The 26,304-nt window shown below is 44.1% G+C and overlaps 1 protein-coding gene across 5 annotated transcripts in view; it reads left to right on the top strand.

Moving 5' to 3' along the window:
• LOC116514248 (antihemorrhagic factor cHLP-B-like) overlaps window positions 1–25,832 on the top strand; it is a 29,946-nt gene extending 4,114 nt beyond the window's left edge. Inside the window, exons 1-8 of one of the 5 annotated variants that reach the window (XM_032225747.1) lie at window positions 13,321–13,583; window positions 14,790–14,900; window positions 17,028–17,112; window positions 18,072–18,235; window positions 19,853–19,963; window positions 20,695–20,796; window positions 21,841–22,184; window positions 25,592–25,773. In XM_032225747.1, coding sequence (XP_032081638.1) covers window positions 13,383–13,583; window positions 14,790–14,900; window positions 17,028–17,112; window positions 18,072–18,235; window positions 19,853–19,963; window positions 20,695–20,796; window positions 21,841–22,095 — 1,029 coding nt within the window. In that variant the 5' untranslated portion in view covers window positions 13,321–13,382 and the 3' untranslated portion in view covers window positions 22,096–22,184; window positions 25,592–25,773. Of the gene's footprint in view, window positions 1–6; window positions 92–1,045; window positions 1,210–2,830; window positions 2,942–3,758; window positions 3,929–4,002; window positions 4,261–5,280; window positions 6,021–13,320; window positions 13,584–14,789; window positions 14,901–17,027; window positions 17,113–18,071; window positions 18,236–19,852; window positions 19,964–20,694; window positions 20,797–21,840; window positions 22,185–25,591; window positions 25,774–25,800 lie in introns of those variants that run through there. The other 4 variants (XM_032225744.1, XM_032225743.1, XM_032225745.1 and 1 more) reach the window with 4 other exon arrangements.
• The last annotated feature ends 472 nt before the right edge of the window (window positions 25,833–26,304 follow it).

Raw genomic sequence — 26,304 nt, 5'->3', positions numbered from 1 at the left:
CTCCAGGCTGTTGAAGCAGACTGTCATGTCAAGCTGGTCAGTGATGAGGGCGTCGACAAAGTCGTTGCTGCAAAATGCCACTCACAGCCAGGTAATTTGTCCTCGTCCCTCTTGGATTCTTAGATGGGCTGGGTTCAAGAAACTAAGACAGGGGTCGGCAACCTTAAACTCTCAAAGAGCCACAAAAGTCCTAACCAGAAACCCCCATTCAATTCTAGAGCTGACCAAAAGTCCTGTTTCCCCACCATGGAGTCTCCTCTGAGCGCAGCGTTCTTTTTCCTCTACCTGTCCTAACCAAAAGCCCTATTGATTGTATAGCCAACTGGTGCAAGGAGCCACAGTAGGGGGATGAAAAAGACACATGCGGCTCCAGAGCCGCAGGTTGCCAACCCCTGAACTATCAGAGCGGAGCTAACCAGTGACACCTTGTCATTTCCTGTCCTGTTTTATTAACTTTTTATGATGGTGGAGTTACTAACCCAGTCTTTCTTTAAAACTCAGCAGCACCTTAGGAATTTTTAAAAAGAGACTAGACAACCATTTGTCTAAAATGGTACATTATATCCTGCGTTTTTTGCAACAGTTCTCAACGAAGCCTGCCACCTGCTTTAAAAACACACGAAGAACGGTTGCAGGAACTGGGCATGGATAGTGAAGAGAAGGACCAAGGGAGACATGATAGCAGTCTTCCAATATTTGAGAGGCTGCCACAGAGAGGAGGGGGTCAAGCAATTTTCCAAGTCACCCGGAGGCCAGGCAAGGAATAATGGATGGAAACGGAACAAGGAGAGATTCTGCCTAGAAATAAGGAGGAACTTACTGACAGTGAGAACAATCAACCCATGGAACAGAAGTTGCCTTCAGAAGTTGTGGGAGCTTCATCACTGGAGGCTTTCAAGAAGAGACTGGACTGCCATTTGTCAGAAATGGTGCAGGGTCTCCTGTTTGGACAGGGGGTTGGACTAGATGACCTAAAAAGTCCCTTCCTGTTCTGTTAATCTGTATCTGTAAATGCCCTTCTTGACAATTTTTTTTGTCTTTTCAGATTCTGTGGAAGACGTGCGGCAACATTGTCCAAAATGTCAAATTCTTTTGTCTCTGAGTGACCCTAATGTGATAGATTCTGCTAACTATGTGCTCCATAAACACAATGACAAACTGACCCACCATGCTTACGAAATCCTTGAGATTTCAAGAGGGCAGCAGAAGGTTAGTATGCAAATCTTAAAAAGGAATTCTGATTAACTCTTCCAGTTTAATGCTTTGATACTTCATATAACTAAAGGGAAAGCAGGAGGAGATGGGGGGGGGGGAGTGGGAGAGATCTGCAAAAATCTAGGAAAAGAACCAGATATCAAAAAAGGAGAATATTTGTAGCTCAGGATTGAAATGAGGGGTCCTGGGTGTTCTCTGATCTTGGTTGTTTTCTTGCAGATGTTTCATTAACCAAACTAGGTAACATCATCAGTGCTAAACTGATCATAGACTAACACCAATGACAACGGTAGGATTCAGCCGGTTCTGACCGGTTTGGGTGGACCGGTTGTTAATTTTACATCTGGTTCGCTGAACAGATAGTCGGAAGGAATGGCTGGCCACGCCCATGCCTCCCCTCCCTTTCCAGAAGTCTCCACATGGCCCATTCACTATGCCAATTAAGTGCAGGGCTCATCCAAAGGTTCTAGGAGGTGAAAAATGGGCCTTCTGGGAGTTCCAGAAGTCCTGAAATGGGCCGGTTTTTGGCCTCCGGAGGACCTCCAGAGCCCAGGGGAGGCCATTTTCAGCCTCCCGGAGGCTTGAGGTGAAAGCTCCCCTCCCCATGGTGCAGGAGGCTGAATAGGCCACACTCACCATGGCCACGCCCACCTAGTAATGGGGCAGAGAAGTGGTTGCTAACATTTTTCAATCCCACCCCTGACAAATGATGTTATTTAGTTTGGGTAATAAAATGTCTGCAAGAAAACAGCCGAGTTCAGAGGGTACCAAGACTCCACAAAGAAGCAGCTGCTAAGAAGAAGAAAAAAGGGGGGATAGATAACTTTTCAAGAGCCAGTGGCTGTAGCCGGCTCTTTTAAATTTATGTCCCAAGCCTCTGAATCCAGTGAACAAGGATTCACTGACATTTTATTTATAAAATATAATTATGGCCAATACCCAGCCAAGGGAAACTTAGAAACAGCCACTAAGTAAAATGTCACATGAAGGACAGCTGCAGGTTTTGGGTTTGGCTAGTAAAGGAAAGAAGAATTAGGGGTGACCTGATAGCAGTATCCCAGTATTTGAGGGGCTGCCAAAAAGAGGAGGGGGTCAAAGGATTCTCCGAAGCACCAGAGGGAAGGACAAGAAACAATGGATGGAAACTAATCCAGGAGAGAAGCAACCTGGAATTAAGGAGACACGTCGTAACATTGAGGACAATTAACCAGTGCAACAGAAGTTGCCTCCAGAAGTTGTGGGTGCCTCATCACTGGAGGTTTTAGGAAGAGACTGGACAGCCACTTGTCTGAAATGGCACAGGGTCTCCTGCTTGAGCAGGGGGCTGGACTAGAAGACCTCCAAGGTCCCTTCCAGCTCTATTCTGTTGTAAATATTCTAAAACAGAAGAAATGAAGCAGCCACATAAAAGCCAAGAAATACTTATTTCTCAGGGAGTCTGGGGATCACGAATCACCCCCCTCTCCCTCTGCCAAAGGAAGGTGGAAAATTTCAGGAGGAACAGGTGACCATGGATGATGGTGGGGAGATGCAGCAGACAGGACTAAAACTTCATTCTCCCAACCCTTCAACTTTGCCCACAACCCAGCTGAAATGTCTCTTGCTTTGATTTCAGTTCGACCCTGAAGGTTACTATGTGGAGTTTCCTATTGTGGAGACCAACTGCACTCATCAGGAAGCTCACGACGACACTCATCACTGTCATCCCAAAGCATTAGGAGAAGCGGTAAGTGCGAGGGTCAACGCCAATTCTATCTGAGCAATTGCCATCTCTTTCTCTCCCTCCCTCCCCGCTCCCTCTCTCTCCCTCCCTCCCTCCCTTTCTCTCCCACTGCCTCTCTCTCTCCCTCTCTCTTTCCCTCCCTTCCTCCCCCCTCTCCCTCCCTCCTCCTCCTCCACCTATCTCTCTCTCCCTCTTTCTCTTTTCTCTATCCTTTCTTTCTTTCTCTCTCTCTTTTCTTTCTTCTTTCTCCCCTTTTCTTTCTTTCTTTCTATTTATCTCTCTTCTCTTTCTTTTTCTTTCTTTCAGTCTCTTTCTCTCTCCCTCTTCCTCTCTCTTTTCCCTCTCTCCTTTCTTTCTTTCTCTCTCTCTCCCTATTCTTTTTTCTTTTTTCTTTCTATCTTCTTTCTTTTCTTTCTTTCTCTTTCTCTTTCTCTCCTCCCTCCCTCTTCTCTCTCTCTTTTCTTTCTTTCTTTCTTTCTTTCTTTCTCTCCCCCCTCTCTCCCTCCCTCTCCTCCCCTCTCTCTCCTAGCAAACCAGGGCCATATTCCAAATAAATATACAAGGCCAAATATTCTATAGAGAAACAGAGACTTGAATCTGGCTCTCACCAGCCCAAATCCTACAATTTAACCTCTGCGCAACATCAATTTCTTCACAATTGGTCCAGAAATAATGCATTCCCAAACTTCCCATCAACATCTGAAGAAGGATACGATGCCGAGTACTCTAATGAACTGGGTTTTGATCTGGCCGGATTCTTTAATTCATTAGTAGCTTTTGAGGTTCACGTGGAAATTTCTTAATTCTTCCTTCTCTGCAGCATTTTGGATTCTGCAGAGCCACTGTGTTTAGATCGCATGCTGCCACTGGAGATCTTACAGATGAACAGTATGAGTCGGACTGTGTCATCTTTAATGTTAAGGTATGTATGTTAAATGCAATTTTGTTCATCCGCCTTCCTCTTCCTCCACACCAGAGTTTCTCACCCTCGTCAACTTTAAGATATGTAGACTTCAACTCCCAGAATTCCCCAGCCAGCTGGCTGGGAAATTCTGGGAGTTGAAGTCTACATATCTCTTGGTTTCTTTTATCCATTCTGTCCATCCATGGGACTCAAAACTAACTTCTTGTTCCAGCTATAAATTCCCCTGTATCCCTTCAAATGAGTAAATGCTCTGATATATAATACGATTTGTTTGATCTTCGCTTAGCATAATGCAGCCTTTAGGATTTGCAAACCATAGATTCTTTTATTTATATAATTCCTTTTCTCTGATATTATTATTTTTATCCTCAACACTACCCTTTGGATTGTAGGTTGGGCTGAAAACAGAATAACTGGCTCAGAGCTAACCAGAAATTTATCTAGCCAGGAAGGGCTGCCCAGTTTAACCCTGGCCCCTTAACTGCCATGCTATCCATTCAACAAACTGTGGTTATGACAAATTATGGCTTAGTCATATGCCTCACAATAAGAAGAGTAACGATCCTCTATTAACTGCAGGATGAATTGCCGTTTTTTTTTTATTCATTTGACTTCTACTCCAACATTTGCCAACTGCCAGCTTTCAATTTACAGTTTCCTCAATTTACAACAAATTTTATTTGCTAAGCAAGACTGCAGTTAAGTGAGTTTTGCCCCATTTTACATCCTTTCTTGCCACGGTTGTTAAGTGAATCACCACAGTTAAATCAGTAACATGGTTGTTAAGTGAATCTGGCTTCCCCGTTGACTTTGCTTGTCAGAAGGTGGCAAAAAAAAAGAGGCCACATGGCCCCGCGACACTGCAGCCGTCATAAACAAGAATCAGTTGTCAAACGACCGAAATTTGACTCCTGGGGATTCTGCAACAATCACAAGCGTGAAAAACAGACATAAGTCACAATTTTCATGGCTGTGTACTTTCGAAAAGTCACTAAACAAATGAGGACTTCCCTCTATTGGAAATATTAAGAGCCGCCGATTTTCCTATGTTCAGTTTTCAGTGGGGTTTCTTAGATCACTTTCGTGTTAATGCGTTGGAAAGGTCAAAGCAGGATAAAATAGCACTTAGACTTATATACCGCTTTACAGTGGTTTGCAGCCTTCTCTGTGCGGTTTGCAGAGTCAGCGTGTTTGCCACCAATAATTCGGGTCCACATTTTGCCCAACTCGGGAGGATGGAAGGCTGGGTCCACCTTGAGCCTGGTGAGATTTGAACAGCCAAATTGCAGGCAGCCAGCAGTCAGCGGAAGTAGCCTGCAGTACTGCACTCGAACCACTGCACCACCGCGGCTCCTGGTTCAATGGCCGAAGAAGACTCATCCGTGTTTACATGTTGTTGTTGTGTTTTGTTTTCCAGGACGGACATTCTCATAGCCATTTGGTGGAGCATCACTTTAGAAAAAGCATTGTGTCCCCAGGATACAACAATACTGTCCTGGACCTCGTCCATTCACACAACCATACAAGCGCCTCACACGAGACTAATTCTGATGAATATGGGACAGCAATCCCACCTCATGCGGGTAAAAGAGAAGTGCCAACAGTGCCATCGCACGGTCACGCCCTCATTAAACTATTTTGTCCAGGAGAAATACATCACTTCAAGGTGTAGGTCAGCCATGCCAGAGAGCTGAAGAAGCCGCCCAGTTAGTACAAAAACCCTGTTTTCAAATCTGAACTCAAACCTTGCATCCAAAAAGGGGTTTTTATCCTGATTCATTACAGGCTTGGTGTTGGGATTCCCGTTGTTGTTGTTGTTGTTGTGAGAAAGAGGCATTGTATTTCTGCCTTTCTGCTTTTACAACTGCAGAGGCTCACTGCAAACTTCACATCTTCCAGTCTCTCTCTGTTCAGCCAAGGATCTAGAAGAAAGTTGAACAGAAGTTTTATTAGCCCCAAAGTCAAAATTCTAAAGAGAAAATATATAACATTTGACAACAATATCTGCTCATCCTTTCTATTCCTAAAGAGATTCCCCAACCCCACATGTTTCACCATGCTACATTATTTTACAAGGGCAATGTTGAACCAAGTCCGATATAGTGACAGCAAAAGGCACAGGATACTTCCTAAATAAAATGTTCAATTCCAAAATGATTTTTGCCCCTTGTTTTGTTTTACGTTTGTGGCCAGAAGGCTTTGGGCACTCTGGGTGAGACTTCTGGGAATTATAGTTCAGCACCTCTGAGACAGTGGGTCAACCTGTTCTCCAAAGCGCCTGAAGCAGTGTCGGGATTCAAAAAAATTTACTACCATTTCTGTGGACATGGCTTGGTGGGCGTAGCACAGGAAGGATGCTGCAAAATCCCCATACCCTCCCCACTCCAGGGGAAGGATACTGCAAAATCTCCACTCCCTCCCCACTCCAGGGGAAGGATATTGTAATATCTCCATTCCCTCCCCACTCCAGGGGAAGGATACTGCAAAATCTCCACTCCCTCCCCACACTAGGGAAAGGATACTGCAAAATCTCCACTCCCTCCCCACTCCAGGGGAAGGATACTGCAATTCACAATTCGCAATTTAAAGGGTTTATATGCCCCCCAATCCCTGGGGAATCCGGGTGGCTTACAAATACGAAATGAAATAAAATACACACAGGAGGAGAATACAAACAATACGAACAATTTTTAAAAAAACAACATACATTCAGTTTAATTGGAGGTTGAACCTGATTCGAAAATCAGAACCGCAGGCCTGTCGGAACAGCCAGGTTTTGGTGGCTTTTTGGAAGGCCACGAGGGTGGGAAGGGTCCGGATCTCTGCTGGTAGCTCATTCCACAGAGCCGGAGCAGCTACAGAGAAGGCTCTCCCCCGAGTGGTCGCCAGTGGGCAATGTCCGGTCGACGGCACACGGAGGAGGCCTAGCCTATGGGTTCTTATTGGACGTTGGGAGGTGTGTAGCAGGAGACGGTCTCTCAGATATCCAGGTCCAGTGCCATGTAGGGCTTTAAAGGCAATCACCAGCACTTTGTAGCGTGTCCGGAGACTAATGGGGAGCCAGTGCAGCTCGCGGAGGATAGGTGTAACATGGGTGTACCGAGGTACACCCGATATCGCTCGTGCGGCTGCATTCTGGACCAACTGCAGTCTCTGAACACTCTTCAAGGGCAGCCCCATGTAGAGTGCGTTGCAGTAGTCGAGCCTTGAAGTTACGTGGGCATGAGTGACCATTTGAAGTGCCTCCCGGTCCAGATAGGGTCGCAACTGGTGCACCAGGCGACAAATGATGTTCTAAAGTCAGATGCGGATCCAGGAGGACACCCAAGTTGCCGGCCCTCTCTGAGGGGTGTAAGCTTTCACCCCCCCAGGCTAATAGATGGAAAATTCAGACTATCCTTGAGAGGAAACATCAAAAGCCACTCGGTCTTGTCTGGATTGAGTGCCAACTTGTTTACTCCCATCCAGACCCTAACAGCCTCCAGGCACTGGCACATCACTTCCACTGCTTTGCTGAGTTGGCACGGGGCGGACAGGTACAATTGAGTATCGTCCGCATATTGGTGGTACTTGATCCCGTGCCGGCGAATGATCTCACCCAGCGGCTTCATGTAGATATTGAATAGGAGGGGGAACAGGACCGAGCCCTGCAGCACCCCATATTTGAGGGGCCTAGGGGTCGACCTCTGTCCTCCAACCAACACCAACTGCGACCTGTCAGAGAGGTAAGAGGAGAACCACCGTAAAACGGTGCTTCCCACCACCCCCAGTCTTCACAGAAGGATACCATGGTCGATGGTATCGAAGGCCGCTGAGAGGTCAAGAAGCACCAGGATAGAGGAAAATCCTCTATTCCTGGCCCGCCAGAGATCATCGGTCAGCGCGACCAAAGCAGTTTCGGTGGAGTAACCAGGCCTGAAACCCGACTGGAAGGGATCAAGATAATCAGCTTCGTCCAAGGACCGTCAGAGTTGAAAGGCCACCACCTTCTCAACAACCTTCCCAACAAAGGGTAGGTTGGAGACAGGATGATAGTTATTAAGACTAGCTGGATCCAGAGAAGGTTTCTTAAGGAGGGGTCTCACCACCACATCCTTTAGGGGCTGCGGGAAAGATCCCTCCCACAGAGAGGTGTTAATAATTCTCTGGAACCAGCCTCGTGTAACCTCCTTGCTGGCGGAAATCAGCCAGGAGGAGCACGGGTCCAATAGGCAGGTAGAGGCACTTACCGCTCCCATGGCCTTGTCCACTTCCTCAGGAGTAACAGATTGAAACTCAATCCAAGAACTCCGATCAAGCCCCACCCCCGGCATCTCGGCAGGAACTGCCCAAGTGGAGTCCAGGTCCGTCCGAATCTGGGCGACTTTGTCCGACAGAAACTGGACAAATTCCTCAGCTCTTCCCTGCAAGGGTTCCTCCACATCCCTCCCCTTCAGAAAGGAGCGGGTGATCCTAAACAGGGCATCTGGGCGAGATTCTGCGGACGCAATAAGAGCAGAAAAATGTGCACATTTTGCCGCCCGTATTGCCCCGAGATAAGTCCTAATATAGGTTCTTAGCAGTGCTCGGTCAGCTTCGGAGTTACTAGCCCTCCAGCGTTGCTCTAGGCATCTCTTTTGGCGCTTCATCTCCCAGAGTTCCTCGGTAAACCAAGGAGCCCTCCTGGATCTACTGCCGTGAAGAGGTCGCAAAGGCACAATCCGATCAAGAGTCCCAGCCGCTGCTATATTCCAAGCAGTGACCAAGGACTGTGTCGGGCTGCGGGCAAGGGAGCCGGGTATATCCCCAAGCTCCGTTTGAAATTCCATAGGGTCTATCAGGCACCTGGGGCGGAACCACTTAATCGGCTCCACCTCCCTGCAGTGGGGGAGTGGTTTCCAAAAGTCCAGCCTCAGTAGGAAGTGATGTGACCATGACAGGGGTGAGATCGCAATGCCCTCTAATTTCAGATCACGTCTCCACTGCCCTGAGAGAAACGCGAGGTCGAGCGTGTGTCCCGCTGTATGAGTTGGGCCCAGAATTACCTGGATCAAGTCCATGGTTGTCATGGAAGCCATAAACTCCTGCACCCCATCAGAGCGTTCGCCAAGAGATGGCAGGTTGAAATCCCCCAATGCTATAAGTTTGGGGAATTCAACCGCCAGTCCGGCTACTGACTCCAGGAGCGCAGGCAGGGCTGTTGCAACGCAGCTGGGAGGTAGGTACGTTAACAACAAGCCCGTTTGACCCCCAAGGTCCAACTTCACCAGAAGAGACTCACATCCGACAATCTCCGGAGCAGGGATCCTATAAGGACCCAGTGACCTTCGGCTGATGGCAGCCACTCCTCCACCCCTTCTCTGGTGTCGCGGTTGGTGGAGCACCTGAAACCCTTCAGGGCACATTTCAGAGAGGGGGACTCCTCCCTCATGGCCCAACCAGGTTTCAGTAATACATGCCAGATCTGTCCCCTTGTCCAATATCAGGTCCCGGACGAGGGGAGCTTTGTGAATCATAGATCTGGCATTTAGCAACAACAACCAAAACTCGAATACTTGGCAACTGGTTCATTTTTATGACGGTTGCAGTGCCCTGCTCCCCTTTTGCGACCTTCTGACAAGCAAAGTCAACAGGGAAGCCAAATTCACCAGCTGTTAAGTCAATCACCATGTTACTGACTTAACAGCTGCAGTGATTCACTAACAACTGTGGCAAGCAAGATCATGAAATGATGTGAAACCCACTTAGCAATCATGTCACTTAACAATGGAAATGTTGGGCTCAATTGGAGCTGTAAATCGAGGTCTACCTATGACAGAAAAGAGTAGTGGGTGGTGTAAATCTATGGAATCAGCAGAGGAAGAAGGACAAACTCTGATTTTTGGGACAGACTACTCTCCATGAACTTGTAAACTATTTTATCAAGAAATATTAGCTTTGGCTACTTTTCAGACAGTTCTGTTGATTGAAGCCTTGTTCATTCACCTTAAATTTTGACTTTGAACATATTTGATGACCTTGTCCGCACGTAGTGGAAAGTCTTCCCTTTTGATGTCACATAAAATGCTCCCCACAGCTCCACATTTCATCAAAATTAGGGTCTCTTAGTGAAATAAGAAGTCCCAAATGTGTTCCCCCAAAGGGCCACCAGATCCTGTTTGCTATTCTTCAGATCCTACTTGAAAGAGCACAGTTTAATCCCCAGTATCAGGATATACCTTGCAATTCTATAGCTGTGGCCTCATTGAGGCCTTCTAGCTTCATAATAGGGTCACCTAGGAGAGGAGTCAGAAACCTGCGGCTCTGGAGCCGCATGTGGCTCTTTCATCCCTCTGCTGCAGCTCCCTGTCACTGGTCGGCTCCACAATTGATAGAGTGTTCAGTTAGGACAGGTAGAGGAAAAAGGATGCCGCACTAGGAGGAAACTCTATGGTGGGGAAACCGGACTTCCAGTCATCAGAAGAAAAAGGACACCGCACTAGGAGGAAACTCTATGGTGGGGGAACCGGATATCCAGATGGCTCCAGAATTGAACGGGAGGCTTCCATTTAGCACCTTTGTGGCTCTTTTGAGTGTTTAAGGTTGCCAACCCCTGATCTAATTGTTGCTGAAATGATATACAGCCTGTTCACATTTTGTAATTTTGACTCTAAAAGAGGATAAGAGTTATTAATGACCTTGATTTCTCCATTCAGAAGACCAGGAATTCAGTGGGTTTCATTGGAACTTGTAAGATGATGGATGGCAGGCTTAGCCATAGTCACACAAAGCATTCTCCCAAGTCTATTGTGAAAATTGCATTGTTACTCTAATTTTTGACTTCTTGTTGCTCACAAGAGTGCAAAGAAGAGCAACATAGATGACTGGAGGCTAAAATATATGAAGAACGGTTGCAGGAACTGTGTATGTCTAGTTTAATGAAAAGAAGGACTAGGGGAGACATGATAGCAGCCTTCCAATATCTAAGGTGTTGCCATAAAAAGAAGGGATCAGAGTAAGCACAAGCTCATCACACAATGGCAACACTAAGCCTCTTCCACTTGCTTCTGCGGAATCTGCAATGCAACCTCTTAACTTGGTTATTATAATTCTTTACTTTTAATATATTAATTGGGGCTATTTTTACAATGTTCCAATGTTCTACTTCACATGGCAGAACAGTACTGGTGCTTTTGAATGTTGGGAGTTGGAGAAGAGTCCAACTAGCAGAAATAGGCAACACTCCAGAAGATAGGCTTAAGATACAGAAGGATCTTGACAAACCTGAACATTGGGCACTATCTAATAAAGTGAAATTCAATGGTGAAAACAGTAAGGTTCTACATTTAGGCAACAAAAACGAACTGTACAGGTACAGTATAGGTGGTACCTTGCTCAACAGTAGTAACTGTAAAAGGGATCTTGGAATCCTAGTGGACAACCATTTAAATAGGAGCCAGCCGTGTGCAGCAGCTGCCAAAAAAGCCAACACAGTTCTAGGCTGCATAAACAGACGGATAGAATCAAGATCAGGTGAAGTGTTAACACCACTTTATAATGCCTTGGTAAGGCCACACTTCGAATACTTCATTCAGTTTTGGTCACCACGATGTAGAAAAGATGTGGAGACTCTAGAAAAAGTGCAGAGAAAAGCAACAAAGGGATTAGGGGACTGGAGACTAAAACATATGAAGAACGGTTGCAGGAACTGGGTATGTCTAGTTTAATGAAAAGAAGGACTAGGAGAGACATGATAGCAGTATTCCAATATCTCAGGGGTTGCCACAAAGAAGAGGGAGTCAAGCTATTCTCCAAAGCACCTGAAGCCAGGACAAGAAGCAATGGGTGGAAACTAATGAAGGAGAGAAGCAACTTAGAACTGAGGAGAAATTTCCTGACAGTTAGAACAATTAATCAATTGAACAACTTGCTTCCAGAAGTTGTGAAGGCTCCAACACTGGAAGTGTTTAAGAAGATGTTGGATAGCCATGAAACAATATAGGGTTTCCTGCATAGGCAGGGGGTTGGACTAGAAGACCTCCAAGGTCCCTTCCAACTCTGCTATTGTATTATTGTATTGTATAAGACTCTAGAGCAGGGGTGTCCATGCTGGCTGGGGAATTCTGGGAGTTGAAGTTCTTAAGTCTTTTTTTATTAAATGTTTTTATTTTACTTTTATATAAACAATCCATTTTCCATTAACCAACGTGTCATCTAGGTACAAATATTTTGTGCCAACATTAAAATATACAATCTTATTCATTATTTAATCCCATCTTGGCTTAATTTCTAATACCATAAGTATCTAATATTATAACAACCCCATTGTAATTTATTTAACTCTGTTAGTTATGTTAACTAATGATACATTTTCTATACTTTAGATAACGTCTTTTAGTATTAATTCTTATGTCTATTATCTAACCACTGGTATAAAGATTCCCAAATTGTATAATAATCAGTTTGTTCTTTCTCTTTGATTGCCAGTGTCAATCTGTTCATTTCTGCACATTTTACTGTGTTTTCCCCAAAATAAGACAGGGTCTTATTTTCTTTTGACATCCCCCCCAAATAAGCACTTGGCCTTATTTTCAGAGAGGTCTTATTATTTTTGAGGTGCAGGAGGTGGCGAGCGTGGTCACCTCATGGCTGCTTCTGTGTTGCAATATTTTTGGGGAGGGCTTATTTTAGTGCATGCGCTCAAAAGCCCGATTGGGCTTATTGTCCAGGGAGGTCTTATTTTCAGGGAAACAGGGTAATATTTTCCTAATCGCATTCTTCTCTGCAGAGATCTCTTCACTTTTCCAATTTTGTGCAAATACACTCCTAGCTGCCGTCATAACATGAAGGTCTTAAAAGTGCCCAAATTGAACACCTCTGGTCTACAGAACAGCATGGGTAGCGAAGGAAACAAATAAATGCATCTGTAATGGTGAGAAAGGTGGAAGGGATGAAAAGAGGAGGAGGATGGATGGAGTTGATGCCCAAGATAGATGGAGTTGATTACAATTGCAATGGTTGCCAGGTTGGGTGGCCTAAAAGCTAGTCTGGGGACAGATCATTTTAGAAAAGGTCGAATCAGTTGCTAGGAGTCAACATCAGATGGATGGCACTTAATCCCTGTTAGTTAGGACAGTAAGGGAGCTGAGGTTTGATATGAAGTCTTCCATTTGTTATAATTCACACTGACTTTGTGCATCCTTGCTATATAGTTTTGTACTCTTAAAATATCCTTTTCTGCAGCAGTATATCCTGGGATTAATATGGCTGATTGACTAGGGGAGTAGCTTTCCCCCTTTCTGCACAATCTGCATTTCCCCCCCCCCCTTATCTAATCAAACTTTGACTAGATGTCCCCACATATTTATTTTTCCTTTCCTCTTGTTTGCAGGACCTTTGGCAAATATTGCATCCTCCCAAGTAAGCCAATGCAGGTAGCAGATGGGGTGGGGGGGAGGACAGGGGACAGAAACACTCCATATAAAGGGGCACCTGACATCGGATCCCCAGAAGTCTACCTTCCTTCTGTCGGTGCCTTGTACATCATCTCTGAACCCAACCATGAATTCCCTGGTAGCTCTCGTGCTCCTGGGTCAGATTATAGGATGCACGCTTAGCCATCACTTGGTGCCGCAATTCGATTGCAACGGTGAAGAAGCTGAAAAATTAGGAAACTTGGCCGTGAGCTACATCAACGAGCACTCTCTACACGGATACAAACATGTTGTCAATCAAATCAAGGATGCTCATGTCCTGCCCCGGGTAAGTACAATGGGAGGAAAAAGCTTCCTAGTTACTAAATCAATAACAGTTAGGTGATTTTTTTTTGGGGGGGGGGGGAATGTTGTGCCAGTCAATTGCTGTAGTCTTCCTTCTGAAATTTGGGCAATCTATGGCCTCTTTATAGGGACGTGGTGGCTCAGTGGCTAAGACACTGAGCTTGTCGATCAGAAAGGTCGGCAGTTCGGCGGTTCGAATCCCTATATGCAGAGCTTGGTGTGAGCACCAGTTAGAGTTGTTGCATCAGCTCAGCCCCTTGAGTTAGTTAATGGTTCAGTGTGTGATAGAAATCCAGGAGATGGTTAATTCTGCAACTGGGTTAAGTGAGTAAATGAACTCTCCAACTGGGCAAAATGTTAGCTCCCTCCCAACAATATGATCTTCATTAGACCTCCTGTCCCAAATAGTTGTCCTAAGTATTTGTAGCAGTGGTGGGTTGCAGGCTGTACCCCCACCCGGTACGAGTGTACCAGAGCCTGCCTGGAGCACCAGATACTGCTCCAGTATGGTGCTCTGGAGGGCCACCTGCCCGCCCGCGCTCCTTGCCTGTCTTTAAAGTCATCAGCGCTTCTGCTTCTGCGCATGGCACATACAGCACCTGCGTGACGCTCTGCCGAGCAGCTGGAGCACCGCGTAGGCTCGCATAGGCGCCGCTGGATGGTAAGACGCATGTGCATGCCTGCTGTGCGTGTCCATGTAGATGATGCTGGGCCCGTACTGGTTGGAACGGGATCCGGATCCCACCACTGATGTGTAGGTAGACAGATCAGGATTACCCAATGGCATTTTTGGAGCCAAAATGGTGGTAGTTGAATAGACCATATGCACTCATGTGAACTATGCAATGTCAGAAAGAGGCCATTTCTTCCACCCAGACCTGGGCAAAACCAACAACTGGGAAATCAGCTGAGGCCTACAAGAAAACCTCATGCCACATGCAGAGCAGATGTTCAGGTCAGGACATGTCAGCCTTGTCCATTCCTGCCTTGCAACCTCCGAAGGAACTATGTTCAACTTAAGGCAGCATTGACATTTCCTTTTCTTCAAAGCAGTCGATAACTGAGAAGCACGCCGGGGTGAGGTCTTTAACTAGTGTGTCAATTCAAACATTTCTGTGAGTCAGCTGATGCAACAGAGGCAGAAATGTGCAGGGAGAAAAGTCATTCTCGTGCTAATTTTTCATTTCAGAGACCCCATGGAAAGGTCATCTTCCTTGAGCTAGATCTCCTGGAGACGGTGTGTCACGTCTTGGATCCAACTCCCATCGAGAATTGTTCTGTAAGAGCACAGCAATACCATGTAAGTGCCTGAAGCTTCTTGAAAATGTAAGGCTTTGTGAGAGGACAGGTGGCTTCTTACCACTCCACCAAGAGTAAATTGAGTTTCTGAACACGTATACACACTGGTGAACAATGGATTAAGGAAAACTCAGCTGCCGCTAACATATTCCACACACATTCGTTTTGAGTGCACATTACTGTTGGAAGAAATGTCCTTCTGGGTTCAGTTCCAAGTGGGGAGAATGACGCTGGAAACATGGAGGCTGTTTGGGAAGATGGTTTTAAAGGTGGACAGGACCACACGGTTTGAGATCCTGGGGGAAAGGGGATAACATGACTTGAAGATCTTGAAGAAAAAAAAGGGAAGAGATGTCGAGAGTGCCCTAGTTTTATACCCTCTCTTGGGCCCCGCCTTGGAGCTTCCTGTTCCTGTGTAAGAAATGTATTCTGATTGGTAGTCAGACTCCCAGGGGGCGGGGGGTCTTAGCTAACTTTGTAGGCTGTCTGTCCTTTGAGTCCCAAGCTTGGTTGAGCTGCTGCTGGGTGATGATGTAATGAAAGGGCTTTGGGATTCCTATTATGGCTCTGCCTGAAGGAGGTAGATCTTTGTTATGTAGAACAGACTGGCTCAGGCCTTAATGGCCCACTGAAAGGTGGGGAGGCTGAGTTTCTGCCTCCCTTTTAGGAGGAAATATTCTGCCCTTTTAATATTTCCTACAGCAATTCATTTTTTCTAGGAGAGGGGTGGGTACTAACTTCCTACATTACATAGCCAGATTTTATTTCAACTCTGAGCAACGAATTAGTCAGCAATTAAGAAGTCAATTCTTCTTTCAAGTTCACCCCGTGATATCCAAAGTTGAATTGTTCCAATGCCAGATGCCATGAAAAGTACCTTGTTGCTCCTCTGCTTAAAGCAGGAGGTATCCAACCACAACCACTTTTAAGGCCTGTGGATTTCAACTCCCGGAATTCCCCAGCAAGCTATGTCCAAGATTAGATCCCCCAGGTTTAGAGGTTAGTGTCCAAATTTCATCAACATGGAACTGCCCAAGTAGAAATTCTCATATTACAACACCGGCACCAAAGACACCGATAAGATAGTTTTGAAGCAAGTATGCAGGTCAGGATCAAAACCAAAAGAGACCCGCTAAGTTAGGGCAAAGCAATTTTCCTTTATTGTTCCTTACCTAGTACAGACAGAAATCATGCCACCATAAAGCAAACTACTTGCATCATTAAACGTATACAGTATTCTGAGAACTTCTAGGGAGGAGCTGCCTTGACCTTCTTCTTCCCAACCAAACTATCTAAACTTTGCTGTCTCTTGCTTCTCTGGAATGCAACCCCTAACCCTAGCCCCTCCCACCTGGGAATCCAGACTGCATTCCACCACAGTGCACTAGCTACCGTAATGTGATAAAAAAATTTTATTTTAAACACATAAGCACATCAACAAAAACAAACACATAAAAAACAACATAGGAACAATAAGTTCCATCGTATATCATACTACAGTTCCGAATCGGTTTCTTTGCAGTTAGTGTTTTCCCTACTATACATTTCCATCTTCCATTCATAATCTCCTTATTTGTTATCCATTTTTATGTACATTTCTTTATTTATTTAAACTTAGCTACTTATGACCAAATATTATTTACCTATATTATGTTTTATATTTTTACTGTCATTTATTCTCTTTCATACAGTTATAGATATACATTCACATAATTATTTTTTTTCTTTGCCATTCTTATATTATTATTATTCCATTTGAAAAGTTATAAGCTATAGTTTAAAATGCTTTGTTTACCATCCTTCGCACCTGCTAAAACACCACTTCGTTTTCTCTAACCCTAACCCCTAACCCTAACCCCTTCCACCTGGGAATCCAGACTGCATTCTACCACAGTGCACTAGCTACCGTAATGATACTGCCTCACAAATTAGTCTACCCAAGTTACTGGTGCACTGTGCTTATTTTAATAATCTCCTCTCTGTTAAGAACATGAAATATGCTGTAATGGACCATAATAAAGCCTACTAATGCTATAAATCCCCCAGAAAGTACCAGTTTTAAAAGCAGTAACCGAAAATGGTTAGTTAAATCATGTTAAGTTAAGGTTCAATGCCTTTGTACCTCCAGGCTGTTGAAGCAGACTGCAATGTCAAGCTGGTCAGTGATGAGGGCGTCGACAAAGTGGTTGCTGCAAAATGCCACTCAGAGCCAGGTAATTTGTCCTCGTCCCTCTTGGATTCTTAGGTGGGCTGGGTTCAAGAAACTAAGACAGGGGTCGGCAACCTTAAACTCTCAAAGAGCCACAAAAGTCCTAACCAGAAACCCCCATTCAATTCTGGAGCTGACCGGAAGTCCTGTTCCCCCACCATGGAGTCTCCTCTTAGCGCAGCGTTCTTTTTCCTCTACCTATCCTAACCAAAAACCCTATTGATTCTATAGCCAACTGGTGCTGGGAGCCACAGTAGGGGGATGAAAGAGACACATGCGGCTCCAGAGCCGCAGGTTGCCAACCCCTGAACTATAAGAGCCGCGCTAACCAGTGACACCTTGTCATTTCCTGTCCTGTTTTATTAACTTTTTATGATGGTGGAGTTACTAACCCAGTCTTTCTTTAAAACTCAGCAACACCTTAGGAATTTTTAAAAAGAGACTAGACAACCATTTGTCTAAAATGGTACATGATATCCTACGTTTTTTGCAACAGTTCTCAATGAAGCCTGCCACCTGCTTTAAAAACACACGAAGAACGGTTGCAGGAACTGGGCATGGATAGTCTAGTGAAGAGAAGGACCAAGGGAGACATGATAGCAGTCTTCCAATATTTGAGAGGCTGCCACAGAGAGGAGGGGGTCAAGCAATTTTCCAAGTCACCCGGAGGCCAGGCAAGGAATAATGGATGGAAACGGAACAAGGAGAGATTCAGCCTAGAAATAAGGAGGAACTTACTGACAGTGAGAAAAATCAACCCATGGAACAGAAGTTGCCTTCAGAAGTTGTGGGAGCTTCATCACTGGAGGCTTTCAAGAAGAGACTGGACTGCCATTTGTCAGAAATGGTGCAGGGTCTCCTGCTTGGACAGGGGGTTGGACTAGATGATCTAAAAGGTCCCTTCCTGTTCTGTTAATCTGTATCTGTAAATGCCCTTCTTGACAATTTTTTTTGTCTTTTCAGATTCTGTGGAAGACGTGCGGCAACATTGTCCAAAATGTCCAATTCTTTTGTCTCTGAGTGACCCTCATGTGATAAATTCTGCTAACTATGTGCTCCATAAACACAATGACAAACTGCCCCACCATGCTTACGAAGTCCTTGAGATTTCAAGAGGGCAGCAGAAGGTTAGTATGCAAATCTTAAAAAGGAATTCTGATTAACTCTTCCAGTTTAATGCTTTGATACTTCATATAACTAAGAGAAAGCAGGAGGAGATTGAGGGGGAGGGGAGAAATCTGCAAAAATTTAGGAAAAGAACCAGATATCAAGAAAGGAGAATATTTGTAGCTCAGGATTGAAATGAGGGGTCCTGGGTGTTCTCTGATCTTGGTTGTTTTCTTGCAGATGTTTCATTAACCAAACTAGGTAACATCATCAGTGCTAAACTGATTATAGACTAACACCAATGACATGGGTAGGATTCAGTCGGTTCGGACCGTTTTGGGTGGAACGATTGTTAATTTTACATCTGGTTCGCTGAACAGGTAGTTGCAAGGAATGGCTGGCCACGCCCATGCCTCCCCTCCCTTTCCAGAAGTCTCCACATGGCCCATTCACTATGCCAATTAAGTGCAGGGCTCATCCAGAGGTTCTAGGAAGTGAAAAATGGGCCTTCTGGGAGTTCCAGAAGTCCTGAAATGGGCCGGTTTTTGGCCTCCGGAGGACCTCCAGAGCCCAGGGGAGGCCATTTTCAGCCTCCCGGAGGCTTGAGGTGAAAGCTCCCCTCCCCATGGTGCAGGAGGCTGAATAGGCCCCACCCACCATGGCCACACCCACCCAGCAATGGGGCAGAGAAGTGGTTGCTAACATTTTTCAATCCCACCCCTGACAAATGATGTTATTTAGTTTGGGTAATAAAATGTCTGCAGGAAAATAGCCGAGTTCAGAGGGTACCAAGACTCCACAAAGAAGCAGCTGCTAAGAAGAAGAAAAAAAAGGGATAGATAACTTTTCAAGAGCCAGTGGCTGTAGCCGGCTCTTTTAAATTTATGTCCCAAGCCTCTGAATCCAGTGAACAAGGATTCACTGACATTTTATTTATAAAATATAATTATGGCCAATACCCAGCCAAGGGAAACTTAGAAACAGCCACTAAGTAAAATGCCACATGAAGGACAGCTGCAGGTTTTGGGTTTGGCTAGTAAAGGAAAGAAGAATTAGGGGTGACCTGATAGCAGTATCCCAGTATTTGAGGGGCTGCCAAAAAGAGGAGGGGGTCAAATGATTCTCCGAAGCACCAGAGGGAAGGAAAAGAAACAATGGATGGAAACTAATCCAGGAGAGAAGCAACCTGGAATTAAGGAGAAACGTCGTAACATTGAGGACAATTAACCAGTGCAACAGAAGTTGCCTCCAGAAGTTGTGGGTGCCTCATCACTGGAGGTTTTAGGAAGAGACTGGACAGCCACTTGTCTGAAATGGCATAGGTTCTCCTGCTTGAGCAGGGGGCTGGACTAGAAGACCTCCAAGGTCCCTTCCAGCTCTATTCTGTTGTAAATATTCTAAAACAGAAGAAATGAAGCAGCCACATAAAAGCCAAGAAATACTTATTTCTCAGGGAGTCTGGGGATCACGAATTACCCCCCTCTCCCTCCCTGCCAAAGGAAGGTGGAAAATTTCAGGAGGAACAGGTGACCATGGATGATGGTGGGGAGATGCAGCAGACAGGACTAAAACTTCATTCTCCCAGCCCTTCAACTTTGCCCACAACCCAGCTGAAATGTCTCTTGCTTTGATTTCAGTTCGACCCTGAAGGTTACTATGTGGAGTTTGCTATTGTGGAGACCAACTGCACTCATCAGGAAGCTCACGATGACAACTATCACTGTGATCCCAAAGCATTAGGAGAAGCGGTAAGTGCGAGGGTCAACGCCAATCCTATCTGAGCAATTGCCATCTCTTCCTCTCCCTCCCTCCCTTTCTCTCCCACTCTCTCTCTTCCACTCTTCCTCCCCCTCTCTCCCCCTCTCTCTTTTCTCTATCCTTTCTTTCTTTCTCTCTCTCTCTTTTCTTTCCTCTTTCTCCCTTTTTCTTTCTTTCTTTCTTTCTTTCTTTCTTTCTTTCTATTTGTCTCTCTTCTCTTTCTTTTTCTTTCTTTCAGTCTCTTTCTCTCTCCTTCTTCCTCTCTCTTTTCCCTCTCTCCTTTCTTTCTTTCTCTCTCTCCCTATTCTTTTTTCTTTTTTCTCTCTATTTCTTTCTCTTTCTCTCCTCCCTCTCTCTTCTCTCTTTCTTTTCTTTCTTTCTTTCTCTTTCTTTCTTCCCCCTCTCTTCTTCCCTCTCCCCCCCCCCCTCTCTCTCCTAGCAAACCAGGGCCACATTCCAAATAAATATACAAGGCCAAATATTCTATAGAGAAACAGAGACTTGAATCTGGCTCTCACCAGCCCAAATCCTACAATTTAACCTCTGCACAAAATCAATTTCTTCGCAATTGGTCCAGAAATAATGCATTCCCATCAACATCTGAAGAAGGATACGATGCCGAGTACTCTAATGAACTGGGTTGTGATCTCACCAGATTCTTTAATTCACTAGTAGCTTTTGGGGTTCACGTGGAAATATCTTAATTCTTCCTTCTCTGCAGCATTTTGGATTATGCAGAGCCACTGTGTTTAGATCGCATGCTGCCACTGGAAAGCCTACAGATGAACAGTATGAGTCAGACTGTGTTATCTTTGATGTTAAGGTATGTATGTTAAATGCAATTTTGTTCATCCTCCTTCCTCTTCCTCCACACCAGAGTTTCTCATCCTCGTCAACTTTAAGATATGTAGACTTCAACTCCCAGAATTCCCCAGCCAGCTGGCTGGGAAATTCTGGGAGTTGAAGTCTACATATCTCTTGGTTTCTCTTATCCATTCTGTCCATCCATGGGACTCAATACTAACTTCTTGTTCCAGCTATAAATTCCCCTGTATCCCTTCAAATGAGTAAATGCTCTGATATATAATACGATTTGTTTGATCTTCGCTTAGCATAATGCAGCCTTTAGGATTTGCAAACCATAGATTCTTTTATTTATATACTTCCTTTTCTCTGAGATTATTATTTTTATCTTCAAAGCTACCCATGGGATTGTAGGTTGGGCTGAAAACAGAATAACTGGCTCAGAGCTAGTTGACTTTGCTTGTCAGAAGGTGGCAAAAAAAAAGAGGCCACATGGCCCCGCGACACTGCGGCTGTCATAAACAAGAATCAGTTGTCAAACGACCGAAATTTGACTCCTGGGGATTCTGCAACAATCACAAGCGTGAAAAACAGACATAAGTCACAATTTTCATGGCTGTGTACTTTCGAAAAGTCACTAAACAAATGAGGACTTCCCTCTATTGGAAATATTAAGAGCCGCCGATTTTCCTATGTTCAGTTTTCAGTGGGGTTTCTTAGATCACTTTCGTGTTAATGCGTTGGAAAGGTCAAAGCAGGATAAAATAGCACTTAAACTTATATACTGCTTTACAGTGGTTTGCAGCCTTCTCTGTGCGGTTTGCAGAGTTATCGTGTTTGCCACCAATAATTCGGGTCCACATTTTGCCCAACTCGGGAGGATGGAAGGCTGGGTCCACCTTGAGCCTGGTGAGATTTGAACAGCCAAATTGCAGGCAGCCAGCAGTCAGCGGAAGTAGCCTGCAGTACTGCACTCTAACCACTGCGCCACCGCGGCTCCTGGTTCAATGGCCGAAGAAGACTCATCCGTGTTTACATGTTGTTGTTGTGTTTTGTTTTCCAGGACGGACATTCTCATAGCCATTTGGTGGAGCATCACTTTAGAAAAAACATTGTGTCCCCAGGATACAACAATACTGTCCTGAGCCTCATCCATTCACACAACCATACAAGCGCCTCACATGAGACTCATTCTCACGAACATGGGACGGCAATCCCACCTCATGTGGCTAAAAGAGAAGTGCCAACAGTGCCATCGCACGATCACACCCACCCTATAAAACTTTGTCCGGGAAAAGTACATCACTTCAAGGTGTAGGTCAGCCATGCCAGAGAGCTGAAGAAGCCGCCCAGTTAATGCAAAAACCCTGTTTTCAAATCTGAACTCAAACCTTGCATCCAAAAAGGGTTTTTTACCGACTTCCGGGGGGCGTGGCCTGTTGCCGAGGAGGGCTCCACCGAGCTCCTCAGAGATCTGGTCTGTATATCTAAATAAGATCATAGATAGCACCCCTTTTTGGCTAAGAAAGGGGCAGGGAGGATAGCTCCGTAGGCTAGGGTCTATTCGTAAGCCACAGCCTTTTTTCTTTTTTGGCTGTGGAAAGAGATTAGATCCAGCTGAAGCGGAGCGTTTATCTCCAGCCATTTCTTCTCAGCTGCCCTTTTTTTTTTTGGCAGCCCCAGACAGGCTAGCCCCCCCCAGGACAAAACAAAGTTTTTTCAAGCTAGAATTGATACGGGCGGGTCCCACCCCTGTGAGATTTATGCTTTTATTACTATCGTAAATACCAGCACCATTCGTCTTAGAGACTTCTTTGTCTAAATAGACCTCAAAATGGCGATTTCTCTCCGTGGATGATTGATGTACTTAGCCGGTTTTATCTTCCTGCAGACTGCTCCTTAACAAAATAAACTCTTCTTCTTTTGAAATAGAGGGGAGCGAAGCTCTGCTTACTTGTTTATTTATTATGGCACCCAAGTCAAAGAAGCGTCTTGCTACAAATGTGTCTAAAGAATTTAAAGAATCTTTATTGGAAACACAGCCTTTGTCTCCTATGCCCTCTGCTGGAGAACTTTTAACACAGGAATATCTCTTTAAAATGCTTAATGCTTTTAAGAAAGAAATTAGGGAATTTGTATTGGAATTATATGATGATTTAAAATCTAAAGTTAATCAAATGAAGGCAAATACGTTTGCAGCCGTGTCTGCCCTGACAGATTACTCTGCTGAAATGGAGAACAAATTGGAAAGTCTGGAGAAGGCTAATTCTAATTTGACTACCAATATTCAAATTTTACAACAAGAAATTAGAGATAACGAAAAACAGCTTATGATGATAAATTTTAATAGGAAGGCATCTGCGATAAGAGTCAGAGGATTCCGTGAAAAGGAGCAAGAGAATTTGAAACAGACCTTTGCTGAAGCCTTCAGCCATGCGCTGGGAAGCCCGGGACTTAACTTTGACTGGCAAATTCGGAAAATCTATCGCCAGAACTCATTGATAGCGGCACAGCGACAGCTCCCGAGGGACATAATTATACATTTCTCTACAAAAGAATCTAGAAATGCGATTGTGCAAAAGCTTCATAATAACAGTTTCCGAGTTGACGGCCAGGACCTGATTGTTTTCAAAGATATTCCTTTTCAGATGCTGAAAGCAAGAAGGGATTACGCCTTTTTAACTAAGGAGCTTAGGAGTCAACAGATTCGATACAGATGGGAGGCCCCTGCCGGTATCACGGTTACATTTGAGAATCAAAGATTTCGTCTTAACTCTGTTTCGGAGGCTCAAGATTTCTATTGTAGGATTCTGAAGGCGGGACTTCCTGACTCGCTTGGAAGAGAGGAGAGACAAGCGGAAGGAGAAGGCAAACGGCAGGCCATGTGGCTGCAAGATGGAGGGGGTAGCCCCTCCCCCCTCGGAGAAGCAGAAAAACGGAGATCGAGAATCTAGACATTTCAAAATGCTTGCTAAAGTTGAGGACTGAATGGGGGTTTGAGACCTCTCTCCGGTAGAAAAAGCGGACTAATTTTTATCAGAAGGGAAAGCTGGGTGAAACTACTTTGAGCTAGATTTTAAATTAACGTTAGCATAAATTTGATAGTGGTAAACATCAGACAAGCAAGGGATGAGGGTAAAATTCACGTTGTTTAAAGCTTATTAATGACTTTTGCTGAAAGTATTATTTGAATATGTGGAGTGATCCATGCTATTTAACTTTTATTTGAAGGGAAAGTTGGTTGAAATCGCTCTGAATTACATTTTAAACAAATGCTAGTACAAATTTGATAGTGGTAAGGGATGAGGGTAAAATGCATGTGGAATGAACTACGTTATTTGTGGTAAACATCAGACAAGCAAGGGATGAGGGTAAAATTTACGTTGTTTAAAGTTTATTAGAACAGAAAGCCGGTTGGGATTATCTTAAGATAAGTGTAAAAAGAATGCGGAATGATTTATGTTGCTTAAACTTTGTTAGAAGGGATTACTTTAAAATAGAAGGTTAACTGACTCTTGCTGAAAGTATTATTTGAATATGTGGAATGATCCATGCTACTTAACTTTCATTTGAAGGGAAAGTTGGTTGAAATCCCTCTGAGTTATATTTCAAACAAATGCTAGTATAAATTTGATAGTGGTAAATATCAGACAAGTGAGGGATGAGGGTAAAATGCATGTGGAATGAACTACGTTATTTAAATCCTATTAGAAGAGGAAGTCAGTTGGAATTATCTTAAGATAGAAATTGATTCCTGTGTAAAGTAATATTTGATCTACGCTGTTTAATTTTACTAAGAAGGGGATTTTGAATTACTGTTTGAAAAGGGGGTAAAGAAAGATCACTTACGCTGTTTAAATTTTACCAGAAGGGAAAGTTTGATTACTTGTCTGTAAAGTTATATTTGAATATATGGCATGAATCACGCTGCTTACATTTTATTGGAAGGGATCATGAGGTTTAGGAAGAGGAACGGGAGAATCTACAGAAGGTTGGGGTAAATAGCAAAGAAGTAAGAGACGAGAATAAAATATAGATAGAATGATTTATACTATTTAAGTATAGATAAAGATAGGGGGCTGAGATCAACACAAAGAGTGGTTTCTTTTCTTTTCTTTTTTTTTCTTTTTTCTCTTTTCTCTTTTCTTTTCTCTTTTTTTTTTCTTTTCTCTGTTTTTTTTTTTCTTTTGATATATTACTTTTATTTTTTAATCCATATGTATACAAGATATTTTAGACAGAAGGTAGTGCCAGGTGTGGGCCCTGGGAAGTCGGGAGGATTAGGGATGGGGATTTGTGGGGGGTGGGGTGGGGGGGTGTTAACATAGTCTTAATAAGAACAAGAATGTATTTATATACGGTGGTTTTTTTTTTTTTTTTTTTTCCTTTTTTCCCTTTTTTTATTTCTTTTTTTCCTTGGTTCATTTTACTTTTATCAGATCAAACAACACTCGAATAAAGGCATACACCAAGGAGGGAGGTAGAGGGAAAGAAGATGGAGGAGTAAGGAAGGAGTAAGGGGAATGTAAGGAGGGTGTCCGGGGAGTAAGGGGAGAAGGAAGGTTTGAGGGGAAAGGGAAGTAGGAGGGGAGTGTTAGAGGGAGAAAGGAAAGTTGGAGGGGGTAGATGGGGTGTATGGAGGATGAAAGGGTTAGGTGGGGTTGTGAATGATGAGTTGTGTTTCCTTTTTATTTGTTCGTTTTATTCCCTTTTTCTTTTTTTTTCTTTTTTTATAGTAAATACCCTGTATATAAATGATTGCAAATGGAATGTGAAAATTGAATAAAATATACTTAAAAATAAAAAACAAAAAGGGTTTTTTACCCTGATACATTACAGGCTTGGTGTTGGGATTCCCGTTGTTGTTGTTGTTGTTGTTGTTGTTGTGAGAAAGAGGCATTGTATTTCTGCCTTTCTGCTTTTACAACTGCAGACGCTCACTGCAAACTTCACATCTTCCAGTCTCTCTCGGTTCAGCCAAGGATCTAGAAGAAAGTTGAACAGAATTTTTATTAGCCCCAAGGTCAAAATTCTTATTTTTTTTTCTTTTAAAGAGAAAATGTATAACATTTGACAACAATATCTGCTCATCCCTTCTATTCCTAATGAGATTCCCCAACCCCACATATTTCACCATGTTACATTATTTTACAAGGTCAATGTTGAACAAAGTCCGATATAGTGACAGCAAAAGGCAAAAGGCACAGGGTACTTCCTAAATAAAATGTTCAATTCTAAAATGATATTTGTCCCTTGTTTTGTTTTACGTTTGTGGCCAGAAGGCTTTGGGCACTCTGGGTGAGACTTCTTGGAATTCAGCACTTCTAGGGGAAGACAGTGGGTCAACGTTCTCCAAAGCGCCTGAAGCAGTGGTGGGATTCAAAAAATTTTTACTACCATTTCTGTGGGCATGGCTTGGTGGGCATAGCACATGAAGGATGCTGCAAAATCCCCATTTCCTCCCCACTGCAAGGGAAAGAGACTCCAAAATCTCCATTCCCTCCCCACTCCAGGGGAAGGATACTGC

The sequence above is a fragment of the Thamnophis elegans genome, chromosome 10 (assembly GCF_009769535.1).
Source record: "Thamnophis elegans isolate rThaEle1 chromosome 10, rThaEle1.pri, whole genome shotgun sequence".
Taxonomy (NCBI): domain Eukaryota; kingdom Metazoa; phylum Chordata; class Lepidosauria; order Squamata; family Colubridae; genus Thamnophis; species Thamnophis elegans.
This window is presented reverse-complemented; position numbering and strand designations above follow the sequence as displayed.